General features: G+C 34.6%; 1 protein-coding gene across 1 annotated transcript in view; it reads left to right on the top strand.

Annotated features, from left to right (window-relative positions):
* Window positions 5,885-18,859, top strand: part of LOC109355809 (ubiquitin-like protein ATG12) — a 31,377-nt gene continuing 18,402 nt past the window's right edge. Inside the window, exon 1 of the mRNA XM_019599035.1 lies at window positions 5,885-5,964. Within this exon, the coding sequence (XP_019454580.1) occupies window positions 5,931-5,964 (34 nt within the window). The 5' untranslated portion in view covers window positions 5,885-5,930. The remainder of the gene's footprint in view (window positions 5,965-18,859) is intronic.

Below are 18,859 nucleotides of genomic sequence, written 5' to 3'. Positions count from 1 at the left end.
TAGTTCATCCTTTTCATTCCTAATCACATTCATACCCCCTTTTTTGGGACCACCTGAACCGGACTCACCCACTTACTATCAGATATGGGATAAATCATCCCAGCATCCAATAGTTTGATCACTTCTTTTTTAACCACTTCCTTCATGGTTGGGTTAAGACGTCTCTGAGGTTGTGCTACCGGCTTGTAATCATCTTCCATGTGAATCTTGTACATGCAATAGGATGGACTGATTCCATGTAAATCATCCAGTGTCCACCCTATCGCACCAACATTTTTCTTCAGCACCTCAAAGACTTGTTGTTCTTCTGCAGATGACAAGGTGCTGCTGATAATCACTGATTTCTGATCTCCTTCTTCCATAAACACATATTTCAAGTGCACAGCGAGTTGTTTCAACTCCACCTTTGGAACCTCGGAACTTTGATCTTTACCCAACTTCTCCACATGACTCTGATCGAATGCAACCTTACGGGATGCGTCCAACTCTGCCAAATATGACTTCATTAGTTTATCCTCACTTGGACTGTTTCCTTCCAGCTCTCCCATCAAAACCTTTTCCAAGGGATTAGTGCTCTTCATATGAATGTCATCAAGCAAAAATAAGTCCTCAATGACATCCACACGAAAGCAATGTTGCTTGTCCCTTGGATGTTGCATAGCTTCAAACACATTAAAGTTGACCTCTTGGTCCTCCACTCTAACCTTTAGTTTACCATCATCAACATCGACTATGACCCTTATAGTTTTCATAAAGGGTCTACCTAGAATTAGAGGAACTTCCTTGTCTTCTTCAATATCCATGATAACAAAGTCCACAGGAAAGACTAACCCATCCACCTTCACCAAAACATCCTCTGCAACTCCATATGGATATTTCATAGATCGATCCGCAAGTTGCAATGTCATTCTAGTAGGCTTGATCTCTAAATCTCCAATTCTTTTCAGCATAGAAAGGGGCATCAAATTAATGCTGGCACCCAGATCAAAGAGTGCATTTCCTACAGATAACTCTCCAATAGTGACCGGAATAATGAAGCTGCCCGGATCTTTAGTCTTCTCAGGTAGAGACTTCTGAATTATTGCACTGCACCCAGCTTCTAAGGTCACTGTCTCTTCTGACAACTTTCTTTTATTTGTCAACAAATCCTTCATGAATTTAGCATAGACAGGCATTTGTTCCATTACCTCCATAAAAGAAATGTTGATCTGGAGATTCTTGAATAAATCCAAGAACCTAGCATATTGTCGCTCTTTGTCTTTCTTGGAAGGTCTCTTTGGATAAGGGAGATCCTTCAACTGAGGTAATTCAGTCATCTCTTATTTGTACTCTCCCTTGTAACATTTTCAGTAGTACCCCCTTCCTCATGTTCTACCTCTTTACCCTTGTGTATATCTCTTATTACCTTTTCTGATGTTCCAGCTTCAGTTTCGCGCAACACCTCTTGCTCAATAGCTAAATTCTCTCTAATACCTTTACCAATAACCAAACCACTTCTAGTGGTGATAGACTTGCAGTGTTCTTTCGGATTTGTCTGAGTGTTGGCGGAGAATTGCTGTGTATCTGCGTTCTGATCTGCCATTTGCTTGGCCAACTGACCCACTTGAGTCTCTAGATTCCTGATGGATGCATCAGTATTTTTCTGGTTGGAAATAGAAACTTGCATGAACTTCTCTAATGTTTCCTCCAATTTTGTTTGTCGCTCATGCAGTGGTGGATGTTGACCTTGTTGATATGAGGACTGATATGGTGGTTGTCGGTTAGATGGCCCAGCTTCTTGCCTCCACCCAAAATTCTGATTCTGATTCTGGTTTCCCCTCCAACTCTGTGAGAACTGATTGTTGAACGGAGGGTTGTTAGGGAAATTACCCTGACGAGGTGGATTATTGACATACTGAACTTCCTCTTCTGGTCTGTTGATATGCATAGAACAATGACCAGTGACATGATCACCACCACAAAACTCGCAGCATAATACTTGTTGATGGACTGGAGGACTCTGAACCACATTAAGTTGCTGAGGCAACTTGGACATTTGTTTGGTTAGTGCCTCAATCTGTTGAGTTAGAATCTTGTTCTGAGCTAGAATTGCATCAGAAGTACTCAAATCCAACTCTCCTCGCTTCTGCACTGTTCTTCTGTTATGCTGAGCTTGTCTATCCGTAGCAGATAAAGCAGTGATAATTCTAGTTTCTTGCTCGGCATCCACCGACATCATAGTACCACTAGCTGCAGCATCTAGAATCATCTTCATTTCCGATTTCAGCCCATTACAGAAAATGTTTAGTTGATCAATATCCTCGAACCCATGATTGGGGCATTTCCTCAACAATAATTGGAAACGCTCCCATGCCTCATAAAAAGCTTCCTCTGCACCTTGTCTGAATGTAGATATTTCAAACTTCGCGTGCACATACCTTGTTGGAGGGAAAAATCTTGTCAGAAACTTTGTCTCCAAATCACTCCAGTTGGTTAAGCTTTGGGTAGGGTGTGATTTGAGCCATTCCCTAGCCTCACCATGGAGGGAAAATGGAAACAACATCATATACGCAGCTTCCCTCTCAGTGTCTGAATACCCCATAGTCGCCACTAGCTCATAAAAATTATCCAAATGAGCATATGGATCTTCATAATCTTTTCCAGTGAACTGATGAGCACTGACGAGATTCAGATACACAGCTATGATTTCCATTGTCCTTGCGGTGTGTGGAATCACAATGATGGAATAGTGTCGAGGACCTTGATACATAGCATAATCACCTAACGTCTTCCTTGGAGGGTTAGTCCTTGGGTTGTTATCATTGGCATTATGCGCATTCTCCATCTTGTATAACTGAATTTCTAGATTTGTAGCCGGTTCAGAGCTACATTGTGCATCTTGAGAACCTTGCTGTTTCTTTTCTTTTGCTTTCTTCTGGTTACTCTTAGCAGACTTCTCAATCTCTGGATTGTATTGTAATTGCTCTTCTGTAGACTTACCTCGCAAAAGCATAAATAAGCAGACTACAGCAAAGGTTAGCACAAGGGTTAAGTATACTACATAAAATTAAAGACGAACTATGTACAAGACTCAATAAACTCTGTATATAACTAATGTAAATCACTCATTGCTCCCCGACAACGGCGCCAAAAACTTGTTAATACTTTTTCAATAACGACAAGTGTATCGTATCGTACAAGTAATAAAATCCGGTAAAATACCGGGATATCGTCCTTAGGGAGCAGACTGTATTTATATTAACTCCTACAACGGTCAATTGAGAGACTATGTACAAATGTTGATTGCTAAATTTGCATTGAAAGTTTTAGAAACAATAGCTTGAGTAAACGATTTTAGATAATAAGACAAAATGGTTGGGATCGAAACTCATCATTCTTTCCCTTTATACATCCATGTATTCAATTCTTAATAACTTGTGAAGTTACTGAATTTGCTGCGCATTTTTCATAAATCAATTACATCAGTCCCCTGATTGTAACATTCTTAAGTAATCACTCAACTTTCAATTCCTCAGATAATTGGACGACTAACTAGCATTAAACTCAAATGTAAAATCAATTCCTACATTATTGTCCATCCCTAGATCAATTATGTAGGAAGAAAGACAATTCCGATCCAGTATCAAGTTAAACTTCCCAGTTAAACTTGAACCTTTAATCATGAATTCAGTAGTTAATTAAAATCATGCAATAAATATGGAACAAACTTTCAAAAATCAAATAACATTAATATAGAATTGAATCCATGAGTACAAAAGTTAAGAAGATTACATTTCGATTCCCAACTACGAAGAACTAGCCACTCATCCTCGCTATTACAACGCTTAAATCATGAACTAATACAAAGAAAGTGTGTAATAGAATGGTTTCCACGATTTCTATCTTCTTCTCTCTCTATTTCGTGCCCAGATTTCTTCCCACAATGAGTGAATGACCCCTTTTTCATTCTGAAACCGCTACTTCTAATTCCAACTTCCATGCTCTCGCCCAAGCTAAAGATTCTCGCTTGGGCGAGGATCCAAGAGATTCACAGGCCTGAGCACCTCGCTTGGGTGAGGTGTCCCTCGCTTGGGCGAAGATCAACATAAGCAAATGGTGATTTGTCGCTCATTACCTCGCTTGGGCTAAGACCTCTCGCTTGGGCGAGAGTCCTTCGCTTGGGCGAGAGTCCTTCGCTTGAGCGAGAGGCATAAGGTATTATAGTGCTTTTTCTCATATTTGTCGCTTGAACGACCCTTTCCTCGCTTGGGTGAGGCTTGCAATGTTCAGAGTCTTCACCTTCTTCTTTTTTCTCTCCTCTTTTCTCTATTTTTTAACCTGAAACAACAACAACACCATAAATTCCTAAGCAGAGCAAAACTAACTAAGTTATCAGGAATTGTACACAATTATAACATAAGTGCATACTAAGTGCCCCACAAATTATATACAATTTTACTCCAATTTGGCACTTAACACATTGATACCCGAAAATCAACATTCGGTTATATTTTTATGCTAGCTGATGGAGTTGTGTCTTGGTCAAGTGTAAAGCAGACATTGACTGCTACTCCCACTATGGAAGCCGAGTTTGTTTCTTGTTTTGAGGCTACCTCGCATGGTGTATGGTTGAAAAGTTTCATATCTGGGCTTAGAATTGTGAACTCTATTTCTAGGCTATTAAAGATGTATTATGACAACTCAGCTGCGATCTTTATGGCTAAGAAAAATAAGAATGGAAGTCGAAGTAAGCACATCGACATTAAATATCTAGCCATAAGAGAGCGTGTGAAGGAAAAGAAAGTGGTCATTGAACACATTAGTACTGAGTTGATGATTCCTGATCCTTTGACTAAAGGCATGCCACCAAAGAACTTTAAGGATTGTGTAGTACGAATGGGACTTGGTTCCATGATGTAATTTTCATTGTACGTACATTTATTGTTTTCAATAAAACTTTTATTCAGTTTGATGTTTTCTCATATGTTTTTGTGCACATATCTGTTTATTTTGAGAAATGTCATTTAGTTTTGACCTAGAATAAACATATGGTTTATTCATTAAGTAAAGAGCATATATTGAGAGACTTGATATATTGTGATACATGATAGATAATACACATTATTAGAGGACTTATTGCCATGATTCATGTATTGTGCTTCTTGTTATGATTGATGGTGGGTTAAATGAACTAAGTAGGAGAATGATAGAATTTCTCATGATTTTCTCAACAGATTTATTCTGTTTTTTGAATATGCATATTTAAGTGTAAATCTTTTGCATATTTATTGTAAAATTGGTTTCCAAATGTGGTCCATTTTCTGTACATATTAAACCCATTATCCTAGTACCAGTTACAAAACGGTTATGTGGAGAGAAAAACTTGCACTCCCACTATCCATGACCTGTTCCACTCTGATGACCTTTATGATGGATAAAGGTCTATAAATCAGAACAGATTGCTCTCTGTTTTGGGTCACTAATCCTACTCCTCTGTTCAGAAACAAACATCATCGCATTGAGTGAGTAAAGGTTTAGAAAATCAAACTCAGAATTTACTCACTGTAATCACAGTGTTTGATTGCAAGACAAAGTGTTCGTGAAAGACAATTGAGAATCAAATAGCAATGGCTGGAGGTTGGTACTCTTGATCTATTTTAGTTTCCACTGCATAATGATCTAAATATGTTGTTTAATTAATTGTATAACATGATTAGATGATTACAAAGATCTAACAATGAATTGACATATTTCTATAAATAGAGTTACATTATTATCCTAATCTCTTTTTAACAAAAAAATTCAAATACAAGGATACCCCAAATTTAACTAGATCGATCTAATAGTACAATGTTCTATTGGATTCTCCAATATCACGCCATTTTTTACTTTTTAAAGTGCTTCAGCAATGAGTGGAGGAGAAGAAAGAGGATTTTTGAAGAGTGAGAACAATGGTTACTGAGTCATCGAGTTCCATTCATAAAGGTGACTCACTCAATCACTTTTTCTTTTATTTACAAATTAATCAATTTCTTAATTCGATTTTGTTTTTATTTTTGTGTTTATTTCAGTTGTTCTTCATCTCAAAGCCATTGGTGATGCTCCTATTCTCAAGAAATCTAAATTCAAGGTACTCTTTCAATTTTATATTCAATTTGTTTTTTAATTTAAATGAAGCATGGTTTTGTCTTTGATAAATTATGATTGGGAATTTAAGGAAGTAAAGTAAGTGGGAAAAATATATTTTGTATAAATATATGTGGAAGGATAAACCATGAGAAACTCAATGTGATTTAGATGAGGATATATATATTTTTATTTTAGCTTAAACTAGTGACTGAATGGCATTTGCAATTTGGTTCAGATCTTTCAGGGATCTCACAATTTGTTGTTCTTTTAGCTTTTAGCTTTGTTCTTTTGAAACATCTGTTAACAGTAGAAATATTTCAAAAATCAGTTAGTTGGTTAGTATTTAGGTTACTATAAATAGCATTGTATCATCTTGCCATAAACTCAATGAGATTGATAGTTCTTTTCCCACATACTCTCTCTTAGATTCACATTCTTTCTCTTTTATCTTCATTCATACTCACTATCATCTTCTACTTCCTCGATCTTCTTCTTCTTCTTCAAACACACAATAACATTTCTTTACTTTGCTTTTCCATTTTTTGTTCCAATAAATCTGGCATCAAGAGCTAGGTTGGAGATACAAGAACACAAAGAATCTTGAATCAATATGGGGCAAAACAGTGGCAACTTCCCAGCAAACTTACCAATTCTCGATGGAAAGAATTGGAATAAATGGAGAGTACAAATGAAGGCGTTGATGGGGTACCAAGAAGTGGATGGAATAGTTGAGCCAAGATTCCAACCCTTAGTTGAAGGAGGAACAGAAGAACAAAGGAAACTGCACAAAGAGAATAAGAAGAAGGATTGCAAGGCAATGTTCCTGCTACATCAATGTGTGGATGAAGCACACTTTGAAAAGATTTCTGGCGCAGAAAATTCAAAAGAAGCCTGGTTGATCCTTGAAGGTTGCAACCAAGGAGCAGAACAGTTGCAGAAAGTAAGGTTACAAACACTCAGGCGCCAATATGAACTGATGTAGGTGGAATCCAATGAGAGAGTGACACAATTCTTAAACAAAGTCATCACACACACTAATGCTATGAAGGCATGTGGTGAGAAAATCAGTGATCAATCCATAATTGAGAAGATCCTAAGAACTCTAACCCCAAGATTTGATCATATTGTTGTGGCAATTGAGGAATCTAATAAAATTGAAGAGATGAAGGTTCAGGATCTTCGGGGATCCTTGGAAGCACATGAGGAAAGACTCATTGAATGGTCCAATGAGAGACCAATTGATCAAGCATTGCAAGGTCACTTCACAGATAGAAGAAACTTCAATGGAAGGACTGGATTTCGAGGCAGGGGTGCAAGAAGAGAGTTTAGAAGTGGAAATCAGAAGAATTTCCAACAGAAGGATCAAGACAAAGTTGCTCACGATATAAAAGACTCAGAAAGAAAAGGGAGTCTTAATCAATGGAGAGGAGGCAGAAGATCAGTTCATAGAAAGAAAGTAAGGTGCTTCAAATGCAATAGAACATACCACTTTTCAAATGAATGCAAGACTCCCATTGGCTCAAACTATGATGAAGGCAAGTCATACAGTGAAGCACATATGGCCAAAGAAGAAACAACAACTGAAAGTGAGGAACAACCCCTACTGCTCATGATGATTACAAATCAAGTGAGCAAAAATAGTGATGTTTGGTATATAGACTTTGGGTGCTCAAGCCACATGACAGGACACAGAGAATGGTTAGTGAATTTTAATGAGGGGAAGAAAATCAATGTTAGATTTTCTGACAACAGGATGATCCGAGCTGAAGGCACTGGTGATGTGTTGATAAACAGAAATGATGGAAAACATGCTATGATCATTGATTTGATCTATGTACCAAACATGAAGAGCAACCTGATTAGCATGGGACAACTACTTGAAAAGGGTTTCTCAATAGGTCTACTTGATGGATCACTAGAAGTCTATAATCAAATGAAGAAGTTGGTAATGAAAGCATCAATGGCTCCAAACAGAACATTCCAGATAAGCTTAGAAACCATGGAATCTCAATGCTTATCTGCATTATCATTAGTAGAAGGCTCATGGTTATGGCATATGAGGTATGGACATTTGAATTTCAAAGATTTGAGTATGTTGAATTCACAAAATATGGTTGCAAGGCTACCTCCAATCCAACTTCCTAAGAATATATGTGACAATTGCTTAATAAGCAAGCAAATAAGGTCCACATTCAGCAAGTACAGACCATCCAGGGCCAATGAACTTCTGCATGTGGTGTACTCTGATGTGTGTGGACCCCTTGACACACTATCACTAGGAGGAAGCAAGTACTTCATCACCTTTGTAGATGAGTTAAGCATAATAATTTGGTTGTTTTTGATGCAGAACAAAAGTGAAACCTTCTCAGTATTCAAGGTGTTCAAAGCTCAAGCAGAAAATCAATTAGGAAAGAGCCTAAAAATACTAAGGACAAATGGTGGAGGTGAGTTCAACTCAGGAGAATTTGGCAATTTCTGTAGAGAACAATGGATTTTGCATGAGGTGGCTGCCCCATACAAACCTCAACACAATGGAATTGCAGAGAGAAGAAACAAAACCATAATGAATATGGTTAGGAGCATGCTAAGAAGCAAGGAACTCTCCAATGAATTCTGGGGTGAGGCAGCCTCAACAACAGCTTACATACTTAATAGATGTCCAACTAAGAAGCTTGAAGGCAAAGTTCCTGAGGAAGCATGGTCAGGAATCTACCCATCACTGAGACACTTAAGAATTTTTGGTTCAATCTGCTATAGACGCATACCATACCAAAAGAGTACAAAATTGGATGGTAAAGGTGAAGCAATGATCTTCCTTGGCTACAACAACACAGGGGTCCTACAAGTTGTACAGCCCTAAATCCAAATAGGTTGTGTTTAGCAGGGATGTACACTTTGATGAAGCAAGTTCAGTCAAAGAGTTACACAAAATCTCTGATTCTTTGGCTAAACTGCACATTGAGTGGGAGAATGATGACCCTGAGACATTAGAAGAAAGAAGAGAAACACATGTCTGCATTTGACAAGCAAACACAAGATCAACAAGGACAAGGAATCCTCCTTCTTGGCTATCAGACTATGTGCTAAGTTGTGATAATTCAGTGAGTCAGAAAGGTGAAGTTGTTCAACACATGACATTGTATGCTGACACAGAACCAATTAGTTATGAAGAAGCAATAAACAACAGCACTTGGAGGGCAACTATGTTTGAAGAAATCAAGTCCATAGAAAAGAATGATAATTGTGAATTGGCAGAATTACCAGCTAAGAAGAAACCAATATCAGTCAATGGATTTTTAAGGTAAAACTAAAACCATATGGCACCATAGCTAAGCATAAAGCAAGGCTAGTTGCCAAAGGGTTTATGCAAAAGGAAGGAATAGATTTCTCTGAGGTGTTTGCACCAGTAGCAAGATTGGAAACAATAAGGCTCATTCTTGCATTAGCTAGTTGGAACAGATGGAGTCTATGGCAATTGGATGTCAAATTTACCTTCTTGAATGGCCCTTTGGAAGCATTAGTATATTTATCCCAGCCACCAGGTTTCATTAGCAAAGGAAATGAGAACAAAGTGTTCAAGCTAAAGAAATCACTATATGGTTTGAGGCAAGCCCTAAGGGCATGGAACAAAAGAATTGATAAATTATTGTCTGCCTATGGATTTCAGAAGTGTGAGGTTGAATATGGTGTATACATCAAATCATTAAACCAGAATTGTGATGCATTGTTCATATGCTTGCATGTTGATGATGTATTGATCACATGAAGTAGCCAGTAGAGAATTGAAGAAGTAAAAATGAGCCTTAAGGGTGAGTTTGAAATGACTGACTTGGGCAGATTAGCATATTTCCTTGGTCTGGAATTTCAGCACACTAAGAGAGGACTATTCATGCACCAAAAGAAGTACATACTTGAGATCCTCATAAAATTCAACATGCTAAACTACAATTCCTCAGAAACCCTTGCTGAAATGAACTTAAAATAGGACAAGGGTGAGCATGAAGGTGCTGTGAATGCATCATTGTTCAGACAAATGGTTGGTAGCTTGAGATACATTTGTCATACAAGACCAGAAATCTCCTATAGTATGGGACTGATTAGTAGGTTTATGTGTGATCCCAAGCATTCTCACATGATGGCAGCAAAGAGGATCCTAAGATACTTGAAAGGAACACTTGCTTTTAGCATCAATTTCCCTCATCAAAGTGATAAGATTAGCTCAAAACTCATGACCTACTCTGACTCAGATTGGTGTGGGGACTTAATAGATAGAAAAGCACTATGAGGTATGTGTTTATGATTGCTGGTGCTCCAGTTTCATGATGTTCTCAAAAGCAAAAGGTCGTGGCATTGTCAACTTATGAAGCTGAGTACATAGCAGCGTGTGCTACTACTTGCCAAGCAATGTGGCTAGCTGCTTTGATGCTGAAACTTGGCATTGATAATGAGGATAAGATTGAATTGCTGATAGACAACAAGTCAGCAATTGATTTGGCAATGAACACGGTTTCATATGGCAGAAGCAAGCACATCGAGACAAGGTATTACTACCTTAGACAACAAGTTGCAGAGGAGAAATTGAAGCTCATTCACTACAAAAATGAGCTTCAACTAGCTAACATTATGACCAACCACTCAAGATAGAGAGGTTCAAAGAATTGAGGAAGAAAATAGGAGTTCAAGAAGCTGAAATTGATTGAGTTTATTGAGTTTCATGGTTGGTTTCTTAGATTTTTGAATTATGGGGGATGTTAAGAGTAGAAATATTTCAAAAATCACTTAGTTGGTTAGTAGTTAGGTTACTATAAATAACATTGTATCATCTTGCCATAAAATCAATGAGATTGATAGTTCTTCTCCCACATACTCTCTCTTAGATTCACATTCTTTCTCTTTTATCTTCATACATACTCACTATCATCTTCTTCTTCTTCTTCTTCAACACACAACAACATTTCTTTACTTTGCTTTTCCATTTTGTGTTCCAATAACATCTACAAAAGGCACTGCATTTATGTTATCTTATGTGCTTATTCCTATTTTTTCCTTATGTTACTTTGCATTTATGTTCTGTTCTTTGTCCCTGTGCTGGCCATGCTAGGATCGACATGTGAAGGGACCTTTCTTAAATACTAGCTAACCATTTATTATACCCTTTCACTAGATATGGAGTTCGATATTATGATATGACAATCAAATTCTTTGTTGAGTTACTTAACTTTGCCAATCTATCATTACATAAATGAGGCCTTATCCCACTAGATAGGATTGACTTACATGGACCAATAATGCCATTGGGCTCTATCAAAAACCAAAATTTCAGTCAAACTAGTTTGAGCAAGATCTTTTTCCATTATTTATTCTAAATATTTCTTAGGTCTTCTGCTTTCCCTTTAAACTGCTTTATCTTCCATTTGATATACACAGTCCTATCCATGCTATTCTCTATCAAATTAATATTACACTCCAATTTTCGTACTGTAAATAGGGAAAGAAAGGTGTAGACATTTTCTGTATGCATCTTATTTGCTTGATACTAGTATGAATATGCAATTTTTGCACATATGGAAAATGTAGGGTTTGAGTTGCATGAACATTAAACTTTGTTTTAAACTCATGTCTGAAAATCATTGTTTATATGAATATTGATCCTAATTGTAAGCTCACATGTTATTAGCGAATAAGACTTAAATCCTACTACTCCCATAAATCCTACTACTTATCCATCTAATTCTTTACCATTTGTCCCCTCTTCTACTCATCCCATGGTTACTAGGTCAAAGTTAGGAATTAATAAATCTATTATGCCTAGTCTAGCCAGTCTTTTTCTTGTTCATACAAAACCCTCAACTACCAAAGAAGCTCTTCTTAGTCCCATTTAGAAAAATTCTATGCAAGAAGAATATGATGCTCTCCTTAAGCTAGGCACTTGGGCTATTCAACAGCTAGGTGTAAGTGGGTTTTCAGAGTTAAAGAAAATCTGATGGCTCAGTCAATAGATATAAAGCTAGGTTGGTTGCAAAGGGTTTTCATCAACAACAAGGAATTGACTACAATGAAACCTTTTCACCTGTAGTCAAACCTGTTACTATTAGAATTTTGCTCACACCGGCAATAACCTATGGTTAGGCTATTCAAAAGTTGGACATAAACAATGTGTTTCTAAATGGAGTGTTGAATGAAGAAGTTTATAAGACTCAGCCTGCTGGATTTCATATTGGTGCGAAAACCAATGTTTGCAAGCTTCACAAGGCTTTATATGGGCTCAAGCAAGCTCCTAGGCAGTTCTTTGATAAACTCAAGGGTAATCTTATGCAACTAGGGTTTAAAAACAACAGATGTGACAATTCTCTGTTCATCTCTCTCTGGATCTCGTCAGATGTTTGTTTTAGTATATGTAGATGACATCATCATCACTCGCTCATCCAGTTCAGAGGTTTCTCATCTAATTAACAATCTCAATTCAGGTTTTGCTCTTAAAAATATAGGAAAGTTGGATTATTTTCTAGGTATTGAGGTAAAACATCTTCCAGATGAGTCTTTATTCCTCTCTCAAAGTAAGTATACAAAAGATTTGCATATAAAGGCTAATATGGACAATGTCAATCCTAGTATTAATCTTATGGCTAGCACTTGCAAGCTGCCTAAAACTGGAACAAAAACCTTTGATAATCCCTCTCTGTTTAGGTCAATAGTTGGTGCACTCTAATATGCAACTATTACTAGACCTGATTTGGCCTTTAGTGCTAACAAGGTTCGCTAGTACATGAGTAATCCTCTTAACCAGTATTGGGTGGCAATCAAAAGAATGCTTAGGCATCTAAAAGGGACAATTACATTGGTCTTCATCTCAAGTTAGCATATACTGCTCCTTCTCTTCCTAATACTCTTACATCCATGTGTGATGCAGATTGGGCCACTATTCCTGATGATAGGAAGTCCATATCAGGGGCTTGTCTTTTTGTGGGACCAAATGTCATAACATGGTGGTCAAAGAAGCAACAGACTGTGTCCAGATCCAACACAAAAGCTAAATACATGAGTCTTGCTCTAGTTGAATATTTGGATCTCTCTTGGACTGTATTCTCAGAAAATATTCCTCATTCTATAGGTGACTTGAAGTCTCTCACTCTCCTCGGTCTTGTGTTTTGAAAATTTGAAGGATTGATCCCTTCATCTTTTTGGAACCTCACTCAACTCACAAAGTCGAGCCTTCACTCCAACAACCTTATATAGGTGAGATCTCACCATTAGTTTCAAACCTTAATCATCTCATTATGTTAGATTTATCCTATAATAAATTCCAAGGTCAACTCTCACCATCATTGTTTGATTTATCTCAACTTGATCGTGTAGACTTATCAGAAAATAAATTAGTAGGCCCAATTTCAAATAAAGTCATAGAACCTCTAAAATTAATATCTATGTATTTGAGTTTTAACAACTTAAAATGGAATAATTCTCGGTTGATGTACTTATTTTCTAGAGTTGGTCCTTGATAGCAATCAGTTCATAGGGTTCAGCAGTGAATTCTCAGCTTATAGGAACTCCACAATGCTTCAAAAATTTTCCTCATCTCTCAGTTTTAGACTTCCGAAGGAACAATCTTCATGGAGAAATGCCTAGCTACTTTTCCGAGGGAAATGAATTGTACACCATAAAGCTCAATGACAACAGATTGGAGGGATCATTGTCATTGTCTTTGGCCAACTCTAAGAGCCTGGAAGTTTTGGACATCAGAGATAATAATATAGAGGATATATTTTCTACTTGGCTAGAAACTCTTCCCGAGTTGAAGGTACTTAGTTTAAGATCAAACAAATTCCATGGTACCATCACTTATTCAGTCTCCAAGTTAAGAATTTTAATGTCTCCGATAACAATTTGAATGACCCCTTGCCAATATCATGCATCAACAACTTTCAAGGAATGATGAATGTGAAGAACAATAACATTGGTTTGGAGTATATGCCTAATTGAAGATTTGTTGGCATTTTATAATGCCTCTATGATTATCACAATGAAGGCTCAAACTAGGGCAGTAGTAAGGATATTAACTATTCTCACAATAATTAATTTATCAAGTAACATGTTTGAAGGAGAAGTTCTGAAAGTCATTGGAGAATTGATTTATCTCGAAGGGTTTGATCTTTCACATAATGGAATTACCAGTGTCATTTTATAGTGTTTGAGTAATTTGACAAGTTTAGAATGGTTGGACCTCTCATGGAACAAGTAATCCACATAGTATTGAATTTCCTTTGTAGGAATCATTTTCAAATGTATTGAACTGCATCCCTTTGAGTATCATTCCTTCTAGCTGATTTTCTGATAGGTTCAGGAGCGGAAGAAAATTCAAACTTGTCAAAGTCATGAAAATCTCACCATTCAACTTGTTCCGTGAAAGGTCCAACCATTTTAAACTTGTCAAATTACTTAAACACTGTGGAATGGTACCGGTAATTTCATTATGTGAAAGGTCAAGCCTTTTGAGATAAATCAATGATTATGAGAATAGTTAATATCCTCACTAGTTCCCTAGTTTGACCCTTTATTTTGATCATCACACAGACATTATAAAATGCATTATAATAATTACCAACAAGTCTTCACATATATTCCAAATTAGTGTCATTGTTCTTCAAATTCATCATTTCTTCAAAGTTGTTTATGCATGATACTAGCAAGGGTCCACTCAAATATTGGATGATAAAAATACCCGACTCATGGATACCTGCTAAAATACTCACAATGCATACCCATAAAAATAGCTTATGAGTGAGAACATGTATTGTGATATTAGCCCTGCAGGTATCGCATATTTATAAATTTATTTTTTAATTAAATAATTTATATATATTACACTTTTATTATTTTATAACTATATATTATCTATTTTATTATTATTTATTATTATATAATGAATTTTAGTAATTGAAATATAATGATAAATTTAAAATGTATATAAATTTTATTATTCATTTAATAATTATTTTATATATATATATATATTAATTATTAAAAAAATATAAATATTTAAACATAACAACCCATTGGATATCAGTGAAATACTCGTTGCCCGTGTGGTTACCTGCAAATTATGTAGGTATACGTAGGGAAAGTGTTAATATTACAAGAAGATAAAGATAATGAATCAAGGTTTGGAAAGATGTGGTCAGTGATAATGTTAAATGATAAAAAATTACTATTTGAGAGGTAAAGGGAACTATTTGGCATGAATTTATCTAAAGAATAAAAGAACTAATTTAATATAAAAGTTTAAGAGATATGATTTATTAATATAAAAGTTCAAAGGAACTAATTGCTTAAGGGATAAGATTTTAATAAATAAGTTTTGTCTCAATTTTAATTTATAGGGTAGCCAACATCAAATACCATCAACACAAGAAAGTTCATTATCACACTTGGAATTGTTCATTATCTATTTTTAGTAGGTTCTATAGATCCTTTACAAGAAAGTTTTCATGTGGACCCGTACGTTCAATAGTTGCAATTACACATTTATAGAATAAGCACTAAACGAAATTAACAAAAGAGAAAGAACCAGAAACACAATGCTAGCATTTAAAGATCAAACGAAAAAGGTATACTCTCAAGCACATTATTAATCCTATTCAAGTATTTATAAATAGAAAATGCACCTTATTCATCATGTATTCTGAATATCAAAGCATGTATACTTATTTATTAAACACACTAATAGGCATTTGATCAAATTGTCAAATTTTCATGAGAACAAAACTCCTTTCATAGAATGAATTAGCAATAGTGATGATTTGAGTTAATTTATGTTTCTGGTTTAGCATCTTAAACAACAAAGTGACTTGTTCTAGTTGCCAATATTGTAACTAAGCTATGTCCACTGTGAGGATAAGAAATAAGAGGAAAATAAAGAGATCATGAAGTTATAAGAGATTGTGGGTAAATGAATAAAAAGGGAGATGAGAAATAAATATAGGAATAGATGATTACTCTCTTTTTTAAAACTACCATATTAATAATTGTTGACATACTTCTCAACCGGCTTTCAGCGAGTCTATCATTTTAAATATAATAAATGTCTAACATAATATTTTTTAAAAGAAAATGAGCATTTTCCTATCTAGATGGACTTCATTGAGTTTAGCCTAATGAAGATTAAGATGTAATTAGTTGGATGTTTCACAGTTCTAACTACATGTAGGACAAAAAGTAATAAAAGACACATATAACATCAACATATCAATGTCTAAGAAGCACAACATAAAAAATAAAAAAACTTAAAACCAAAGTAGTTAACATGTTTCAATATTTACAAACTTGGGTCAGATAGAAAATTGTTTACCATTGGCAGAAAACATCACAACATCCGATACATGTTAATAAGTAACATGAAAATAGTTTAGAAACATACTATATTGACAAAGCATAAATCAAATGAGAAAAAGATATATACACTGACTAGTGTAAAAGTTTTTTATATTGTCATTATATTATTTATCGTTCATTTTTAATAATCACTGACTTTTTAGAAAAAAATAATCTAAATGAATAGTGAGTGATACACTAATTGTGTATACATCTTTATACTGTCAATGCATAGATTTTATAGTCATATCAAATACAATAATGTGAATGGCATGGAAGTAAAGTTGGACTTCTGAGTGGAAAAAATAAATTATAAAAAGAATCATAAATTGTAATAATCAAATTAAAGGTTATGAGATTATGTTCAAACATTATGATACCTCCATAAAAATAATACACTCGATTCAAATGGGTTGACATGTACTAGAGTATCTCTCAACCCACATTCCTATTAAGTATAGACGTTAGATTGTATAGTTTTTACATCTTATAAATGTTCATATAGACGTTAATAATTGAATATACTCAAATTAAGTAATTGATATATTTATAAGATGTAAAAACTCGGACACTCAAATAATCAGTGTTATTAAACTCGGACCGGTTAATGACTCGGTCAGGGTACTGGGTCAATAAGTCACAGGTCCAACCAGTGGGTCAATAGTTGGACCGGTTAACTCGGTTTACATTAAAATTCTAAAAATTCATGATACTGTATAACAATATTTAATAATTGTATACTCAAAATTTAAAAACATTAGTGTACCTAATTAAACAACCAATAAATAAAATTTTAATACTATAAAATGACACAAGCAAGTTGAAAACATTATCAAATAATATATAAACTATGCTTTAACTACAACAAAAATGTACAATAAATTTAAAATTTAATTAAACAACAAAGATTTGGTTATAGCATAAGATAAAATGACAAACATAATTACATATAAATTAAAAATATTTGACTTTTTCACCTCATCAATTTGGTTATTTTCTTTTAATTTTGATTGACTCGGTCGGTCTAACTAGTCTGATCATCCAAATCATCAGTTTTACGCTTAAACTAACTGAGTCAAACCAATTTTGATACAAAACCGGTTAGATGAGAGACTCGAACCGGTTAGATGACCGGTTCACGGTTGAAACGGTCTGACCGGCCGGTTCGAGCCGAGTTTTATAACAAATAATTGAATAACTATAGGTAAAAATAGATAATTGGAAGATAGTAATTGAAATAAAATTGTCATACAATAATCATTATTTTTGGTATTTAGTTTATAATTTTTACATGTTAGATACCGACATGTGATTGTTTCTTCAGTATAATCATATTGAAAAAATCATAATTTTATAGTGTCATTATTCAATGTTTAACTCATAGTGTCCCATTATAGTGTTAACATAGCAGGAAATTATATGCAAACCCCACATTGGAATGTATAATAACTAACGTTAAAAAGTAGTATATTATTTGTGAAAATATAGAATAAATTATTCAATGGAATGAAAATTTCATAATAAATATGTTGCATTTATTGCTTGTATTACAAATAAATAGTAGCAAGTGATCGAGAAGAAAACGCTAATCTCAAATCAGTTGTATTAGTTCCGAAAGTAATGACAACATTTTTTTGATGTTTGAAGAAATAAATTTGTTACTCGAAAAACAAAGACTAAGAACAAATAATGAATATTTTACCAAAAATATGTAGTAGCAAACTTAAATAAAGAATGTTTATATTTTAAGTTTATAGAATAATTAACTAATTGATATTTATCTACGTAAATTAAATTATTTAGTTTAATAAATATATAATTTATTTGGTAGGAAGTGAGAATACATTATTTCCGACATTGAGGAAAAATATTAGTAGAGTAATATAGATTGTAACGGAGATGAGTAGATGACATACTTTTGTAAGTGTGAAGCTTTATTAATGTGTGTGAAGAAATAAATTTGTTACTAGAAAAACAAAGAGTAAGAATAAATAATGAATATTTCACCAAAAAATATGTAGTAGCAAACTTAAATGGAAGAGTATTTATATTTTAAGTTTATAGAATAAGTAACTAATACATATTTATTTAAGTAAATTTAATCATTTTTGTTAGGTTAATAAATATATGATTTATTTGGTAGGAAGTGAGAATACGATTATTTCGAAGGAGATTATATACTTATATGTGAAGCTTATGACAATAAAGTATCTTTAAAAATAATATTTATTGTTCAATCATATTTTTCTTCTTCTTTATTAAGAGTTTTTGTGATAGCTTTTGTAAGATAGAGCAATATATGCAGTTAGTTATGTTGTTAGTTATTCGGGAAAGTCTAATAATAATATATTATATATATATATATATTTTGTTTGTTGTAAAG

This window comes from Lupinus angustifolius, chromosome LG09 (assembly GCF_001865875.1).
Source record: "Lupinus angustifolius cultivar Tanjil chromosome LG09, LupAngTanjil_v1.0, whole genome shotgun sequence".
NCBI lineage: Eukaryota > Viridiplantae > Streptophyta > Magnoliopsida > Fabales > Fabaceae > Lupinus > Lupinus angustifolius.
This window is presented reverse-complemented; position numbering and strand designations above follow the sequence as displayed.